Source organism: Fistularia commersonii, chromosome 12, assembly GCF_037954325.1.
Source record: "Fistularia commersonii isolate RoL2024-O1a breed Wild chromosome 12, RoL_Fcom_v1.0, whole genome shotgun sequence".
NCBI classification, from domain to species: domain Eukaryota; kingdom Metazoa; phylum Chordata; class Actinopteri; order Syngnathiformes; family Fistulariidae; genus Fistularia; species Fistularia commersonii.
In genome coordinates this window covers 16,266,972-16,284,928 of record NC_141295.1, presented here as the reverse complement: position 1 = coordinate 16,284,928, position 17,957 = coordinate 16,266,972, and the positions used below count along the sequence as shown (strand labels likewise).

General features: G+C 44.9%; 1 protein-coding gene across 9 annotated transcripts in view; it reads left to right on the top strand.

Annotated features, from left to right (window-relative positions):
• Positions 1-17,957, top strand: part of lrba (LPS-responsive vesicle trafficking, beach and anchor containing) — a 180,614-nt gene that overhangs the window by 131,227 nt on the left and 31,430 nt on the right. For all 9 annotated transcript variants that reach the window (XM_086157382.1, XM_086157387.1, XM_086157386.1 and 6 more), the window contains 3 exons: positions 4,100-4,240; positions 5,640-5,759; positions 8,617-8,769. In XM_086157382.1, the coding sequence (XP_086013508.1) occupies positions 4,100-4,240; positions 5,640-5,759; positions 8,617-8,769 (414 nt within the window). The remainder of the gene's footprint in view (positions 1-4,099; positions 4,241-5,639; positions 5,760-8,616; positions 8,770-17,957) is intronic.

The following is a 17,957-nucleotide window of genomic DNA, read 5'->3' as shown; positions in this document are numbered from 1 at the left end:
ATATGATCGACTGTAACTCACATGCACAACCACATTCACCGTCATTATATATTTTTTCCCCTCACAACATTGAAATGATCTGCAGGGATAAGCAAAGGAGCAGTATTTGGACTTAAAACGAGGGAACTGTGATCATGTGTTGTCGTGCCCCCCCCCCCCCGTGGAGGACACCTTGCAAGATTAAAAAAAAAAAAAAAAGAGAGAAAGTCATACAAAGGAAACCATTTTTTGCATTCCCTGAAAATTTAGATATGTGTCCAAATTGAACATTTCCTCCACAGTTTCAAAAGTTAACACAGTCATGGTTGTGATTTTCACACGTTGAATCGATACAAGTCTATTGTTATTATACACTCTGCTCAAAAAGATAAAGGAAACACTAAAATAACACATCCTAGATCTGAATGAATGAAATACTGTTTTTAAATACTTTGTTCTTTATATAGTATCAATGGACATCAAATGTATTAACTCATGGAGGTCTGGATTCGGAGTCACACTCAAAGTAAAAGTGGAAAAACACACGACAGGCTGAATATCCTTAAAACAAAATGTCCAAATGAATCAGTTTTGCTTCCTAAGCGGACGGTTCGATTTCACAGAAGTGTGATTGACTTGGAGTTAAATTGTGTTGTTTAAGTGTTCCCTTTATTTTTTTTGAGCAGTATATTAACGCTTCCATTTTTTCCACGCCTCTCTTGTCATCAACATTCAAACACCCCGACAGTAACACCTTGCTCTTCGAGGCTCCTCCGGCCCTGTTTCACATTCGATCTGCTTCTCTGCATCTATCCTAGTTTTTCTCTTTTATTCCTCCCAGTGTTGCTTTTGCTCTGTATGAAACTGCATAATTTTCTGTTTATCTGGTTTCATGTTGCCCAGTGGGCTGAAATGTGACAGTTGTACTCACCTCACTAACATGCCTATACTTATACGCGCACACAAACACACACACACACACACACACACACACACACACCGGTGTGCAGCCTACCCCCTTAAGTCTGAGCTTGTTTTTGCCTCCCACCTCTTTCCTTCGCACTGCCGTGGAGTTTAGACAGCTCAGCCTCTGTGCTCAGTCAAGCCTTGCAGCCCCAGGGAGCAGCCCAATAACGGGGAGATAGGTGAAAGAGGCGGTGGCGGCGGCGAGACGGTCCGTGAGCAAAACAAAGAGGACGAGGGAGCGCGAGGGAAGAAGAGCTACGTTATTTGGAGTCTCTCTCCGCCTCGGTCTCGTCAGAAGCGTAGGAAAAGGAGGGATGAGGGTCGATGTTTATTACATCAGCTTTATTTGTGTTGTTGACACGCATGTGATATCAGCGTATGACCGCTGGACCGTGGCAGACTGCAACGTCTGGAAAAGGGCACGCAGCGCCGCCGCCCCCCCCCCCCCCCCCAAATTAACCCCTCCCCTCTCCGCCACCCCCAATTGTTTGTGCGGCGCTTCTTTACATTGCATTTTCCCGTTTCCTGACCTTCCCCGATACTTCAGCATTTTGTTACCTCTATTGTTTCCGTTTTTCCTTCGCATCCCTCACATCCTTCCAATCCCCCTTCCTGTGTCACATTGGTGGCTGTCTCATATATAGAAACAGGTCATCTGAGAAGCCTGCAGTGACATTGAGAAGCCAAATTGCCATGAACGTGTGTGTGTGTGTGTGTGTGTGTGTGTGTGTGTCACACACTGTCATCATCCGCAGTACAAAAGAGGCCACACAGAATTTATGTTCCCTCCCGCCACAACCATTCTGACCCCAGGGACTTTCTTATCATAAACTCTAACCTCAACCTGACATCAAATGCCGACCCCTGAGATAACATTGTAGTCACGATAACCAAACACTATAAATGACCGCATGTGATGTAAGGCTTTTATTTTTTTTTTCCAAATGAATCCTTTCTTTTCTTCCTACACCTTATTTCCCCCTCGACAATATACTGCCAGTAGATAGCTTAGCATGGATACTGTAATAATTCGCGTGTCATGCACACTGGTACGGACAAACAGTAGAAAACAAATGTTAGCCTTCCAACCATAAATGGAGTTAATCTGCATTTGCAATTTACTTTTTAACAGAAATAGTGAAGATTTATCGTGTGTTTTCTGTACCCTTGTACGATAACCCTACTACTCACAGCCAGATCAGCTAATGGTATATTGATTTCACCATACGTGCCCCATATGTTTATCCCTCAGGCCCTCCGCACCATTTTCATTGTTTAAATAGGACATTATACATAAACACTCCTTCAAAAGGTCATTTAGATTTATGATTCAGAGTCCTTCTGATGCTCAAATCATAGGTAAGCTATTTCACTTCATCACTTGTGACCCAGTTTCTTAAGAAGTAAAGCGTCCACGGATATTTTCTTGGATAATATCCGAATGCTCCATTACTCCAAGTACATGGCAACGGTTTTTGAGAATGGTCAAACTGAGGACAGTCATTTGACAAGCAGCAATCATTTACAGAGTTTAACAGTTTTTGCCTTTATTATACCCAACAATAAGCAAACATGAACACGCTTTACTAAAATTATGTCATTCTGAATCTATTAGAATATCTCCATCTCGACTTGGGAAAGAACTTATTCAAACTAATTCGAGATTCATTTACGAATGTTTATCTCTTCAAAGCAGCACCACATTTTTTTTTCCTTCGCAAAATCTAATTAAAACTTTAAAATTGCTTCATTTATCCAAGTGCTCATCAGAACGCAATTCTTCGCCATGACATATGAGGCCAATCTGCGTCGGGGCGGCAGCAGGCGTTCCATCAGCACGCCGCCGGATGCTGCGCTCTGATGTACGGCGCCTTCACCGCCGCTCTGCTGCAGCTACTGTAAGCTCAGAGCGCTAGCCACAGTAATTTACAGCAGTAAACAATGTCGGGCTCGTGCAAACCAACAGCCCCCACATGCACTTGCGCACAATTCTCCCCCTCTCTCCGTCACTGTGGCACTTCCAGTATTTTTTTATTTTTTTTTATTTTATATGCCTCCTCACCCTTTTCTTTTTTTAATGAGTCGAGTGTTATTAGGGTTATAAATCAGACCAATGGGTGTGATGTATAATTCACCGTGTGTACTCACCCGCCCTCCCGGTGGCCCTGAGGAAGCCCGCAGTGTATCACTGTCGACACAGAGCTGCACAGTGTAGCGGCGCGAGGCGCCACACACTCCACTGTGCAGAGCTGCACACACCCAGGAGCGCCGTTTACAAAAATAGCATGAATGCACTTTCACTATACAAAGTATGCAAGCGATTCTGCTCAAATACACTCCGCCACGCCCCGCGCGCACATTTATGTTGAGGAGCGTGCCGCATTACGCCAACCGATAACGGTATCCGTTGCACATATCAATACCCTCGACGAGTCCGACTCTTGACAGCCACCCTATGATATAAAAGAGAAGCAATTGATCCGCACCCCACTAGGCCCTCATCCTCAAAAGGCCATCATTCCATTACTATTGATCTGCTGTGTGTGTGTGTGTGTGTGTGTGTGTGTGATAAAGAGAGATGAAGGGGGGTTTGGGTGAATGAGGCGCAGCCAACGGAAGACTAATAAAAATTGAACCGGCCTGAAAGTGATTTCTATAAATGAGTATTTAAATAATAGCAGAGCGACACAGGGTTATTGGGTTTCTTGAGAGCAATGGGAAATTAATGCAACTTGCCCATTTTTGTAGGCTATAAATAGGGCCCGTGACCACTGTATTAGTTATAGATTAATATAAGTATAAATTAAAGCAACCCACAGCCTTGCTATTGATATTCCTAGTTGGCTCTCTTTCATTGGAGCCCATTAGTTTTCTCTGACAGACTACAGCTGCAGGGGCACTGTTTCACAGCCTCTAAAAGGACTCTATAGGGAAGGATTGATCTCTCTCTGAAAGGGAACATCATCTAATATTCATTTGTGATTGCACAAAGGTTACTAGCTTCATTTGCCTTGCAACTGTTTTGCCGCAAATCACGGTCACAGAATGTGTTCACAGTAAAGGTCTGCCAGCCGGGCTCCCGCGTGTCGTTTCTCTTCTCGATCTTTGTGTCCACGACAAGCGGCTCGATTTTTACATTTTGATTTTTCCGCAGCCCATCGGCGCTCTGAACCCGAAAAGAGCGGCGTTCTTCTCCGACCGATACGAGTCCTGGGAGGATGACCAGGTGCCCAAGTTCCACTACGGCACCCACTACTCCACCTCCAGCTTCTCTCTGATGTGGCTACTGCGCATCGTGAGTAAAATATATGAATTCGATGAAACCTAAGCTTTTTGCCACATTATTATGATATATTTTAATTCATTATTTGAAATGGATTTTATACATTTTCACCCTATACCTTTGCATAAACTCGTATGCGTTTGTATCGAGGCCACAATTATGAATTTCGTTTGAACTGAACTGACACAGCAGTAAACGTCGTTTTCCTAGTGTTTTAAAAGGTTTACCCGCACTCTTTTAGACTCAGTTATTTGACACAAACTAAACGTTGAATCACAAGCATATTCCTTGACGCTATATTTTTATGTGATAAATGGTATCGCGTGTTCGTATAAGAGCCTTAGAAGAAAACGCATTTGTGTGTTTCCCATGAAAGGAAATGATAATTTATCAGCTCAACCTTTCTGAGAAGCGAAAGCATTTTTTTGTGATCCTATTTGATATTGAGGAACATAAATAGTGTTCCCTCTGCTTTCTTTTGGTAGCTTTTGTTGAATGGGCGCCATCAATCTCCCAGTACTGCACTCATGGGAGAGGGAGGTCACTAAGTTTCTCCAACATGCAGTTTTCAGGCGTTACTGTCTCAGTAGCTCAGTGACTCCCTCGGGAGTTACCTCATTGATCCCTGCACGTCGTTAGCAAGCTTAATTTAAAGCAAATTCACCAACCTACCCCCCCTTCAAACATGAGCTACAAGAACCGCTTTCACAGCAAAGACGCCAAATCCAGCAAAATGTGATTTTATTTATGTATTCATTTGCGCGTTACGTTGTCAGAGACCCTTCCTCCTTATTCAGCAGCGCAATAATATGGTTGAATTCACCATCTCTGCCTCTTTTGTCATATTGGAAGCTTAAATCATTTGAGGTTGAAGTTAATTTGCCATCTTCGATATTAGCCTGGGACTGTGGTCCAGTATATTACGTCCGTGCCACTTGGGGGCTATTGCGTGACAGAGACAGGTATTGATCCATCCTAACAAGATTATACATGATTAGAAATGCATCAGGAGCACAGGTTTATTGGCTTTCGCAGCTCACTGGGATTATTGCTGTTTCGCTTCATTTTGTTAGGGGTGTGAATACATTTTGGCTGCACTAAGTTGTAAATAAAGCAGTGTTTATCATATAGACTGTCATAGAGCAGTCATAGATTTATTCTAATTTGTTTGGCTTTTTACATTTGCTATAAGTCTCAGAATACTAAGGTGGCACTAAAAAAACCATTAAAAAAGGACGTCTTACATTTACCATGAGACATAAGTAAGTTTACAACAAGCTACGACATATTTGCAATTGATTTAGTTTCAAGTAGGACATGAACATTGTGCACAGTGTTTGGCGAGAGAAAGCGTCGCATCGAAGGATCTTGTACTCTTAACTTGCTGAAGGTGTCCTTCTCCAATTCACAGGAGCCCTTCACCACCTTCTTCCTGAACTTCCAAGGGGGAAAGTTTGACCATGCCGACCGCACCTTCTCCTCAGTGTCGCGGGCCTGGAGGAACTGTCAGAGGGACACGTCGGACGTGAAGGTGCGGTTTACCCCTTCGCCGTGCGGTCGCGTAGGATGAAATAGTTTGAGAGCGCCGCCATTCAGGGTTTTGATGAGCCGGAGGTTTGGAGAGATACAGGAAGACTAAATCCCCCATCTAGTATCCTTACAGACGGGGAAGAAAAGGCTTGAAAAGAGTAACGCCCAGTCACTACCAATCATTGTCCCTTTGTAATGAAGGCTTCCTGCTTTTCTGATCAAAGCTTGGGGCTAATCCTCCGCCATCCCAGCCGTCTGTCTCCGATTCAGCCAGCTATAACCCGGACTTGAATCCTTCTCCGTCGGGCCTCCGAACTCTGCTCGGCTCTGCCCTGGAACGGCACAGGTCACCCTCATGCCGAGGGCCTCGGTACCCCCGGTCTGCACTTTAACTGCTCTCCTAAAACATTTACGACTGGAGTCAGACATTCAATGTCAAAGCAGAGTTTTGCTTGGTCTCTGGCACTGGGTCACTGGATGGGGGAAACAGCCGTGGTGTCGGGATTTCGACGCTTGATTATGCTCAGGCCTCCACCCCCCCCGGCCTGTCCGTTAAAACATATGGATCGTGTTACGGTGTAGCTGGCCAATGCCTGATTGCGAAAGCCCAACAACCGCCCCAGTTTGCTCTCTCGGTCTAGACCTGTCATTGTGGATCAAACCGCGTGAACTCAACTTCAGATCAAAACAAAGGAGAAATCTGGACCACATCACCCCTTTTCCATGTCGACTTGGGATTTTTAACATTTTCTCAATACAAGTCTGTCGACTTCATCCACCTCGACGCACCCATTCACGGCGTAAGCAAAAGAGGAATTAGGGACGAGATATTTCAATTTATTATGCTAAGTATACCATTTAGCTTTAGCATCGCAGCCATTGATTGCAGCCCCCTTTGCTTGCCGGAGGGCAAAAGCCCCAGTGTTTTCATACCACACTGTTTAAGAAGGAGCGATAATGGGTTACAACACCCAGATTCAATGTGTTTCTAGCCTGGGTGACGCTAGCGTGACCTCGGGTCCGCAATCCCCTGACCCCTAGCCCGGCCCAGAGGCATCAGAGGGGGAGAAAGAAGCCAAGAGAGGTTGCGCGTAGCAACAGTGGAAATGTAGCAGGGGGAGCCCAGGGGCTAGAGCCCCTTCCAGTGACCCATGACAGGACAGGATTGGGGATCAGAGGGGCTGGCCTCTGACCAGGCCAGAGCAAAGGGGCCACTGCACATAATGGTCCATGCAAGCCAGATTTGAGTGTTGGGGAGCAAAGCCCTTAAGGTTTTGTGTGCCTTTTAGTGTGTGTGTGTGTGTGTGTGTGTGTGTCCACATGCATGTGTTCATATACCCCACCGCCTCCCCACGCCTCACATTTACAGGAGGCTGCAGCCAGTGAACCTGGGGGAGCCAGAGGCCTCGTTAAAGAGACTGACCTTTACTTTTAGGTCAGCTTTTTGTCGAGTGAAGAGATTTCTAAGTGAGGAAGCGCTGTGTTGTTTTAAACCTGTGTGCTTGCCCTCGTGTTTCATTGCACGTTTGCACTCCACTGGTGAGAAGTCCAAGGGTTTATGCGATAAAAGTTGTTTTTTTTTACCCGAGTGTATATAAGTATCTTTCACAGATTGCATTGCTTAAGTCCCTTTTTGTGTTTAATTATGCAATAGCTGCGCTTTAAACTCGCTCGTCACGGTTTCACTATTTGCACGCGTGTGAAAATCTTAAACGGTGACGGCCTCATAGACTAAAGCACGTCAGCGCCGTTCTCGCCGCCGGATGCTGATTCCCGATGTCGGTCTGTCAACATGTTTGTATCTCTCTCCGTCTTCCTCAAGGGGAGCAGTCAGCACTTTCTAGTCACACAAGCGTTATTTATGAACAGCACGGTTTCTTTTAAATCTTAATGTTAACATCAGATTTCTTACCCGACCAAAAGAAAAAAAAGGTTCCTCTAGCACAGACCGTTGTTGCCAAGAATAAAAAATGATGAAAATATGAATGATTTAATTAAAAAATATATCTATAATTTAGTATATGACTCTCATCGCAGGAATGAAACCTCCTGGTTTAATAAATTACATGTCAAGAAAAAGGGAAACCACAGGGTTTCGGTTTTAATGTTTACTGTCCCAACATTCCTTTTATTATTTATATGGAGCAGCCAAGAACTGAGACATCCAGGGTCATCCCAGTGGCAGCATTGATTAATCAGCGTATTTTAAGTCAAGTTTAGCTTTGTTAAGAATGATGAATGGCTAAGTGTATTGGCTTACATCTCCTGTCATGACTATATATATCCTTCCCACTGACTTGCAATTTTCAAAGTATTTTGTGTTGCTTGAGACACCCAAATAAAACAGTTAGAGCTCAGAAATAATTTCTCTCTGCCCTCTCAAGGGATAAGGGGCTAAAGAAAATATCTGAGCAAAATCATTTTCTTTAGTGGCCAAAAACAAATGCAGAAAGCAGCCGAGATTAAACGCGCAATGTAGAAAATTGTACTCGTTGCCTGAGAGATACACACAAAGTGTTGTGTTTGTTCTATTTTAAAATATTTCTTCTTTTTCTCCTTACTGCTTGAGAGCAGGACGCTCTGTCGGTTTAAAGCTCTCTTAGCTTCAGTCATCGCTACGCATTATTTTAGCTACAAGCGAGTTGTTTTCAACTGCTTGAAATTCACCGTGTGACGTTCTGGACGCACTATTTCACCATCTTCATACACACTGAGAGATGTGTGTATGGAGATGGTGAAATACTCTGTGTTATTAAGCACCCGTGACCCTCCGATCATTTTAGCTTGTCCCGAATGAGAGGGGTCGATGTTCCGATTCTCAACCGAAACGATGTTAAAATATGTCCGTGTTCATGCAGGAGCTGATTCCGGAGTTCTATTACCTCCCCGAGATGTTCGTCAACGCCAACGGCTACAACCTGGGAGTGATGGAGGACGGCACCGTGGTCTCAGATGTGGAGCTGCCACCCTGGGCCAAGACCCCGGAGGAGTTTGTTCGAATCAACCGCCAGGTGAGACGAAAAACAAATACACAGACGCTGACATACAAATTCATGCATGTTTAACAAACCGAGGGGTTACAATGAAAGGTAATTGCCCTCCGGAGCGATCCAAAAACCTCTAGATCGGCCGGGGAGCGATCCAACATCGCCGCACGTCGCGTGTTCTTACACGGCCGAGTCTTTATTTGTGCAACAAGACAGGATGACAACACATAATCCCATTTCTCATTCCCTCCTCAGCCCAAAGCAGCTGCGTCCTGGCTATATCGTGGAAATATAAACCCACATACACCTTACTCCAGCTGAGGTCAAGTGATAATGAAATTAAAAAGGGGGAAACTATATAATAGACCTCAGTAGATGGTCGCTCTCGTCCTCAAATATTTGGGGTAAATGTCGACGATCAGCCAGCCTTCAGTCGTGACGGATGCGGTTGGTGTCGGCTGTATTCTGTCACCTGTGGCGTCTTGTTGTGAGGTCTGTTAGCCAGCCTCCCTGTATGACCTATCTCCCATCATTAATCACACATCTCTCACACTTTGGCTCCCTGGAGTGGATTTATTGAGGGAAGCTTGTTTGTGTAATTCCATGCTGTTTTTTTTTTTTTCCGTGGCGCACCCAGCAAAGCTACTGAACCCTCCTGTTCATTTGTGCGGAATAAAAGGGATAAAAAAGTCCTCCGCCAAAAAAATAGGCCGACGTGTGTGCACTCGTGTGGAAAACTAAATTGCCCTTTCTCTCAGTTTTGTACAGCTTTGCAAATGGTAACAATGATCAACTTTGTTTTCCATTCTGTCGATTTTCGGGGAGCGACTCGAGATCAGTTGTCATATATTTGCTTACATGTTATTTGAAATCATCAACTTGTGAATTATAAGTCGCAGGCAATGTTTTATTCTTTTCCTAAATTAAGCAGCGGATTAATGAGAGATGAGATGAGATGAGATGAGAAAAACTTTATTTATCCCGAAGGAAATTGTTGTGCCAGAGTTTCAAGCAAAAACATAACAATAATAGATAATAGTAGGAAGGAGGGAGAATAAGGAATACAATAAAATATAAATTGTCAAGGTTAAGGCTATCAAGTGTTCTAAGGTCTTAAGTAAACGTGATGAATCTAAGTTCTGTTCTTATGTTCTATTCTTTTAGATCCGCCCAAAAGCAACGTTCAACACGTTTTTGGTTAAGCTTGTTATTGCTGGAATTAACAGAGTGTATCATTTATATATGTTTCTTCAATTTTCTTCAGCCCTTCTCTTTTTCATCCATTCTAAACAATGGATGCATTTCACACTCATCCAATTGTTCCTCACTCATGCACAGCTACCTGCTAGCAACTGCTTTCATGCTGAAAAGAATTTCAATCTGCAGTTCCTTGCTCCACTGTGTGCAAATTGAGATATTGATCCGGCGTGCAGCAGGTCTCGGCGGGCCGCCGTGGGCACACAGAAATAGAACAAGCGAGAAAGACCACTGGCTTAGGACGGTTTCATTGTCATGCTGTGACTATGGGCCGAACGCTCTTCATGTTTCATCGTATTATTTTCACCCCCAAAACAGATTTATCCTTTTCTCAAACATCCAATTTGGTCAATATAATGAACTTAGATATTTAATGAAGATTAGAGGTAAGCGATATCATGTCCTGCTAACGTGTCGGTCAATTGGTTAGTTTGGCATTTTAAAACTCATGTCTAATAGAGTAACCCCGAGAAGACAGAGGCTTACTGTAGCAGAGGAGGGCGGACAGAGGAATGAAAGAAACAATGGGTCGAGGATGAGGTGGAGGTAGGGATGTGTGGGTGGACAGGTCTCCGGGTGTGACAGATAGCTGGCATTTGAGGGTGTCAGCTGGCAACTGAGGTACCGTGGGGAGAGAGATGAGTACGGTGAAGAGGAGAGACGAAGAGTGAAGGAGTAAATGGAGTGTTCGGGTCTCTTTGGCTTGTCTGCTGCTAATGGCCTCGCAGCACACGGATAGACAGCAGGAGAGAGCGCGCAAACACACTAGAAGCGCTCACACAACCTCGCAAACGTGCACATGCCTGCTGTCTCCGCTCTGGTTATGAGCCCTGGATGATTAACAGCTAATTAGCGTCCAATCTGGAAAGGCCATTAAAACCCTCTTGCAGTAAAGGATCACGCTGCTGTGCAAAGCCGCGGCTTGTTTTTGTTGTCGTGACTGCAGCACGATCTGTTGTGGCTAAAAAAAAAAAAAAAATCACTATAAAACATAACAACACATCAAACTGTTGCCTGGTTCGCCTGCTCCGACGCTGACGCGCCGCAGATAATCGCTTCCTGTGATGGCGGCAGATGAACAGCGGTTGTGTACCCACACGCTTTTCAGCTAGACGCCGGAGAGCACCTCTGCAGGAAAGCAGCCGCCATGCCTTTTCATTTTACGGCTCATTGCGTCATCGACACATGTCGCTTCCCCCCTGACCATTATTTGTGGTGCCGGGGACTTAGAGGAATCTTTCAATCATAGGCGCAATTGAATGTAGGGACATAGATTTACTGATCGGCATTTACTGGAATTGACATACAGGCTATTAAACTGGTAAAAATTGCAGTGCTGTAATTCTACATTGTATACCTGTACCATGTCACAGTAGGGAGCTGTATATTTAGAGTATTCCGTTTACTTTAACAAAAAATCGATAACGCTGGTGCTTTGATATTATGATTCTGCATTTCCTGTTTTTTATGCTGGGCCATTAGCCCGACATGCGTCAGTACCAGGGAAGGTAAAATATCTTCGTTACCACATTGTCATGTCAAAAATAAATCGAAATGACAGCCAAGTGCCATATTTTGAGACAATATTGGTGCAATGAGATGATGGATCATTCAGATAAATTTGTTGGAAATGAAGCCCTCAAAGACTAAAAGCTGCACCATTAACACAGGCTAGCTCAGTGTTTCCCAACCTATTTAGAGCCACGGCACATATTTTACATTAGAAAAATCACACGGCACACCACCAAATAAAGATGTCAAAAACATTTTTTAACAAATTACAATGAAACCGTAGTCTCAATTTACTTAGTGTGAAATCTAATATATCTAATATCTGTAGATTCATCATGTTGCAATGCCGATTTCCCACCGGTGTGCAACTTTTCCAGAACACTTTTTTCAATGTCTGAAGACATGTCATCAATATGTCTGAAAATGGTATTATTTGAGAGAAATCTGGCTATTTCTTTATCAACGCCAGAGCCGAGCATTTCTTCTACAATGGTTTTGCCGGCAGGTAGTTTTAATGTTTTGCTACGGTGTGTGGCTGTTTGGATTTAGAGACGAGTTCAGCAACTTTGTTGCAAACTTTCACCGCTTTCTCACTCGTCTTGGTAGTTTACAACAATGCTGCTTTTTTGTTTACGCAGATACAAGTACTTTTTATTTTCAAAATGTATCACGCAAAGCGTCACTAATCACTCTGATACACAGATGCACAGGTTAATTCACTACCCGTTGCCATCGAATGGACACGCTGCCCACATAGACATAGAAAGACACATTATTTGCGTTGGATAAATAATTTTCGGACCAATCAGTTGAAAGTGGCCGTTTTTCCGCGGCACACCTGATGATCTCTCACGGCACAGTGGTCGGGAAACACTGGGCTAGCTTGCAGTATGCTGAATTTTTTGCAGCCACCTCCTTACATATACAAACACACTTCCACACATGCATGCAGAGACATTGAGGTCTTGAGGCCGCATGCCGCAGAGATCAGTGGCTGCATGTTGTTTTTACCAGGGGGTCGAAAGAGAGGTTAAGAACTTGATCCCACCTCCACCAGATAACTGCATGTCTCTGGGCACTGTCAGCCTCGCTGACATTCCACTATATATGACCGCAACTCACTCCTCAGGTCTGCTAACCATTACAGTAATAGCAGGTGTGTGTGCTTGTGCGTGGGGCGCGTGCACGCCAGTGTTTACCTGTGCTGTCATGTGTCCTGTCTTCACTGGAGCTACTGTTACGGAGCAGCCTTAAACCACAGCGTGCAGAAGGAGCCCCCCCCCCCCCCCCCCCGCTGCGATTGACTAATGGAATAGAGTTTCGCGTCGGGCAATGACAGGATGCACTTTACGCCGTAAAACCAGGATCGAAATGTGTATAATTGTGCTCGACACGCCAAACAAACGCAGCTTTGTAGACATTTCAGGTTTGTAAGGAAATGCGTCGGGATCCCATTCATTACAAAAACGTATCTTTTAATTGCTCCCCGGATTGGCGCTGTGACACCCACACCGTACGCACGTACAGAATTGTTGTAAAAAGAGTGGACGCGAGCGCCGACGAACCTGTTCGAACTTTTCAGAGACCAGTTGTTGCTCTTTTGTTCACGTTGGGTTCCTTTCAGTCATCCGGCGGCAGCAAACCACACACATGGGAGAAGAACAGCACTTTCCTCTCAGCCTTCTCCCAGCTTTTATAAAGCATCTGTTCACTCCCAGCAGTCAGATACATCAGCTAAATTGCCTTTGCAGAAAGGGGAGAAAACATTTTTCTCTCGTCTGATGGACAAAAGCAATTGATCGATGGATCTGAGTCACCGTAGTGAAAGTTGGTCACGACTATTCGACTAGTTAGCCTTTTTCTCTGTCCTTTACCCACTTCCTAGTTGCCGGACGTATATTTCGGACCTTTAAACAGGGGGTTCAAGCGAAGCAACGCCGAGATGTCACGATTCACAGTTCAAATGTACAGATTGTTTTTGTGTGTCAAACTTAATCCTTCAAATCTCCTTCAAGTTCAAAACTCAAATCTCAACACTTCACTCTCAAGCTGAGCTGAAGTGTGTTTGCAATACAATTTTTTTTCATTTGACTCCTGGCGCACTCGAACCCCCTTTCTGTCCAAACCAACCACCATGCCTAAAGTGTAAAATCATGGGATTGTTTGTAGCTACGGGAACTGATGCCACGCAAAGGGTTCTGTGTTACCTAGCCAGCAAAGAATGGCTCTGGGCGGAAAGAAAAAAACAGAATTAACACGTGGAAAGTCCAAAGGAAAATGGAAGCGAGTAGAAAAAGAAGTATTGGCATTTATCTTTCTGGATTTCTGGATGAGTAATTGTACTTCATTGAAAGTGCATCGTGGCTCTTTGTTTTTCGGGGCGTAAATATATCCATGTTTTTTTCCGCCTTCTCTTCAGTTCATTCCAAATATTGCGTACGGTGAAGTGAAAATGAGACCGATGAGTTTTTTGCTTTTCCACGTACCCACGATTCATAATGTCAATAAGCCGAGTGTCCGTCGCCATGGCGATGTCTTATGCCGACTAACGGGAAAAAAATGCACGTGTTCAAATCCATCATCGCACGTGTTCAAATGTAAAGAGCCGCCAAACATCTTCCGAAGAGAAACGGGACAGAAACATCCGCACCAGATATCTTCACGTTTGGTCCATTTTTATTCTTTTTATCTGGATTGTAAGAAGCAACTGCAGAGCAATAAATGCTCCTCCCTTGTAGCGCGTCGGTGTGGAAGCTCTGTATTTACATTATTACTATCCTACTAGGATTCGTGACGTGCGAGGGCTGAGAAGAGTATGAGAACAAGCCGGGGGAAACGGTCTTGCAAAATCTCTGTGAGGACACATTGCCTACTGGCACGGGATCTCCCATCATTAATATGGCCCAGCCCTTATGCAGACCTGGGGTTGGAATGTCATGATTTTATTTCATTATCAGTTTGGGAGTTGCGTTATTTCACTTTTTCACTCCGGGACTTTTTCAATGCCGGTGACCCGCAAACACAGCAGCTTTCCCTGCGGTGGGAAACCTCTTAATGGCTGCTAGGTGCTAACTGACAAAGGTCATGCTAATATGATCCAAAGGTCATTTACTCAACCTGTCAGCCCATGTGAAAGTACTTCTCTGACATTTGTCAGTTTTATGTGCTGACAGCTCCTCACACTTACCAAAACTATTTCATCATGGCTGACAAGTCCAGTATCCTTCCAGGTTGTGATCAAGCTAGAAAATATTTCCCGGTGCTTAATTTGCCATCTAATGAGGTCATTCTCTCGGATCCGCGTAGCGCTCCGCGCTCTGCAAAAATTGCGTGTCCTTTTTTATCTATGGTTTGTGCGTGTGTGTAAACTGCGAGGGAGTGCGGGGCCGGGATAACGAAAACAGGATCCCACATTTTCTTCCCACAGACATTCCCGCCAGATATGATGGCCAAGACCATCAGCTGCACAAAGTTAAAGATCATAGCTCTTTATATTCACCTCTTTTCTAATGCCACACTCAAATCAGACACCCGCTGGGACGCATATACTTTCGATCCAACCGGTCTCCGCATCTTATTGTTGCCGAAACCCCGTGGAGATTTACGTGTCTGCTGAGGTAAACCACTGCCAGCGTCAGTCACTAACCGCTAAGATGTACTTATGCAATAGCGAAATGACTGAGTGAGTGAGAATCTTAACGTTGTCTCGCTCAATGTGGCCTCGTGTAACAGAACACAGTTTACCATGTTAGCCCGGCGATAATCTATTCCCCCGGTGTCTCCGCTGAAAGCCGCGTTGTTGGATGGGAACTTGCATATGGGGTGGGGTTGGGGGTTATCTGGCTAATGTCAAGCTGCGCTCACTGTAGGGGTATTGTCATACGTAAGGGCAGACATGTTTACTGTGTGCTCTGTGTTTTACGAGCCTCCCCCTCTCCTCGAACCCCCCCCTTCATCCTCCTCTTTTATGACGTAATGGAGTGGGCTGACTAGAGTCTGAGAAATGGGATGATCTACTGCTGCTGACATGCTCACTCATTAATGTTGTCCTTCTCCCTTCTCCTACACCCTCTCATGCTATCTTTTTACATCTGCCAAACTCCACGGACATATTTTTTCGCAACTTTATACCGATTTCACACTCTTTCGATCCAGCTTTTTTCGTCTCACGATGCCCGTCAGACTCCTCGACATCCCCGTTGTCACTTTTGGCTTCTGTTGAAATGACGTTGGGTTTTTTTTTTTTTTTTTCCCCCCTCTGTGGCCCGTCACAAATATGTGCATCCGCTTTGGTTCAAAACAGTTACAGACGCATTTCGGTTGGAAGCAGAAACTGAAATACACACAAATTCCTAGCAAAATCTTCAAAGAACCTTAAACTGAAGATCGTGCTTGCATTGCAAAGTTATTTTGTCACGCTGATAAACGCTGTAACGTCTGTTTGAAAAACAACACAATTTATATGACAGTCGTGCAACGTACGATGAGGATGATGATGATTATTCATCCGATTTTTATTAAATTATTTTGAAGGGAGCGCATAGATTTTTTTTTTCTCGGAGAAATAGCACTATGATAAAAAATAGACGGATGGAGCGGGCATTGAAATGTTTGTAAAGCTGCTGACCAAGGAGAAGACTGCTGCTCCAAAACGGTTTAACACCGATCGCCCGCTTCGAGTTGGCGTGCAGGAGCGCGGACGACCACGCATGCAGATATGTCGGTCAAATCCGTCAAAGATCAAGCATAGTATTAATTTGTTTATTGAGTCCCTCATAAAAAGTGTTGTCTTGTTTTGATTTTGATTCTTGCAGTGAGGGACAGAGAGAGAAGGAATTAGATTCACTCCTTTTTGGGCTTGATTTATATTAAACACAAGTGAAAGTGTCCTGCAGAATAGTCGGAGGGAAAAACACAAACCTGACCAATACACTTTTTTGTTTGAGTGTGTGTAAGATGTGCTCTAACTGTGTATGTGTGTGTGTGTGTGTGGGGGGGGGGAGGTTAGTACTGCTCAGCCCTCCAGAGAAAGGAAAGGAAGCTAAGGCTGGTTGTTGAAACTTTGATTCATGAGCAACGCAGATTCCAACCTGGATGAACTGGGGTTTTTCACCTTCGGGGATCCCCTGTAGGATTTGCGGGAGTTCACTCATCCAGTTTCATGTCTTTTGTGGAACCAAAGAAGGTGCCTGACTGCATCCCTCGGGGCGTGCAGTAGGGGTTGCTCCGGGAGTTACCGGGCTACCGGGTTGTTTTTTTTTTTTGATATGACCCATGAGGTTTCTTTACAAGTGGAATAAGAGCTTTGTATCTTTGGCAGTATTTGTAGTCCAGGTACATTCCAGTGGTGTTGATGTCTTTAGTGGCAGAACTCACAGTCGCTGTTGTTTTGTGCTCTTCGGACAGGTGAGCTTCATCTAAATGAAGGCCTGTCTTGTTTTGGGACGAGATTGCGACTTTGCTTGTTGAAAAAGATGCAGCGTCTTAAGGCTCACGTCATCGTAACATCTAGCAGGGCCTGGAGGAGTTGTTCGCGATGACAGTCGGCAACCCTGATTACGAAGGTTCGGTTCTCTGCTCGGATACGGTGCAGACCCTCCCGCCTTCCGCCCGTCCTCCCGGCCGTGTTGGCAGAACGTTGCTAACACAAATGAAGGTCAAGCATCTTGATGTCTTGTTCACGAGTGAGGGTGAGACAGAGCTCGAGTCAGACTGACTCATCGGCGCAGGTTCAGCAGACGGGCCGGTGCTTCACGGTTCACTCGCCCTATCTCCATTTATCAGTCGATTTTTATTTTAGTCCTCGCCTACGTTCATGATTTGTTTGGATCCAAGCGAGTTGGACGGCCTCAGCCGAGGAAACGCTTCCCACCGGTAAACAGTCCCAGTGGCTGCAAAACAAAATGGAGGGATAGTAAACCTGATATGGCACCGGACGGCTTTCGGGCCCCGCAGGGTTGTATAATAGGAGACGGGGTTCTGCGACTGCTGACACCGACATCGGCCGCAGATCAGCAGACTGAAATGGCTAGATGGGCAGATAGAGGAGAATAAATAGTGATGCCAGTCCCTCAAGTGGCCCCAACCATATTTGAATTTTAGATCTCTGCAAGAATAGCGCCATGTGGCCCAGAGAATATTAAATTATGATCACGCTGATACGAGCTTGATGTGTCCTCAGATGCTTTCTGAGTGCAAACTCGTGCGTAGAGGTGTCCAGCTGTGACCCACGGAGCAGATGCCAGAACGGAAAGTGACCAATGCATTTCCAGGTGGATACACACCTGTACCCAGAGACCCTACCCCTTATCCCTCAGTACACACACACACACGCAAACAAACATGCGGTGCAGTTCATAAAACCTCGTGCCAAACGAACCCCCTCCTTGACGGGTTGTTGGCCAGCTGAGTTATTCTCGGTAATCATCTCCCCTCCGTGTTGG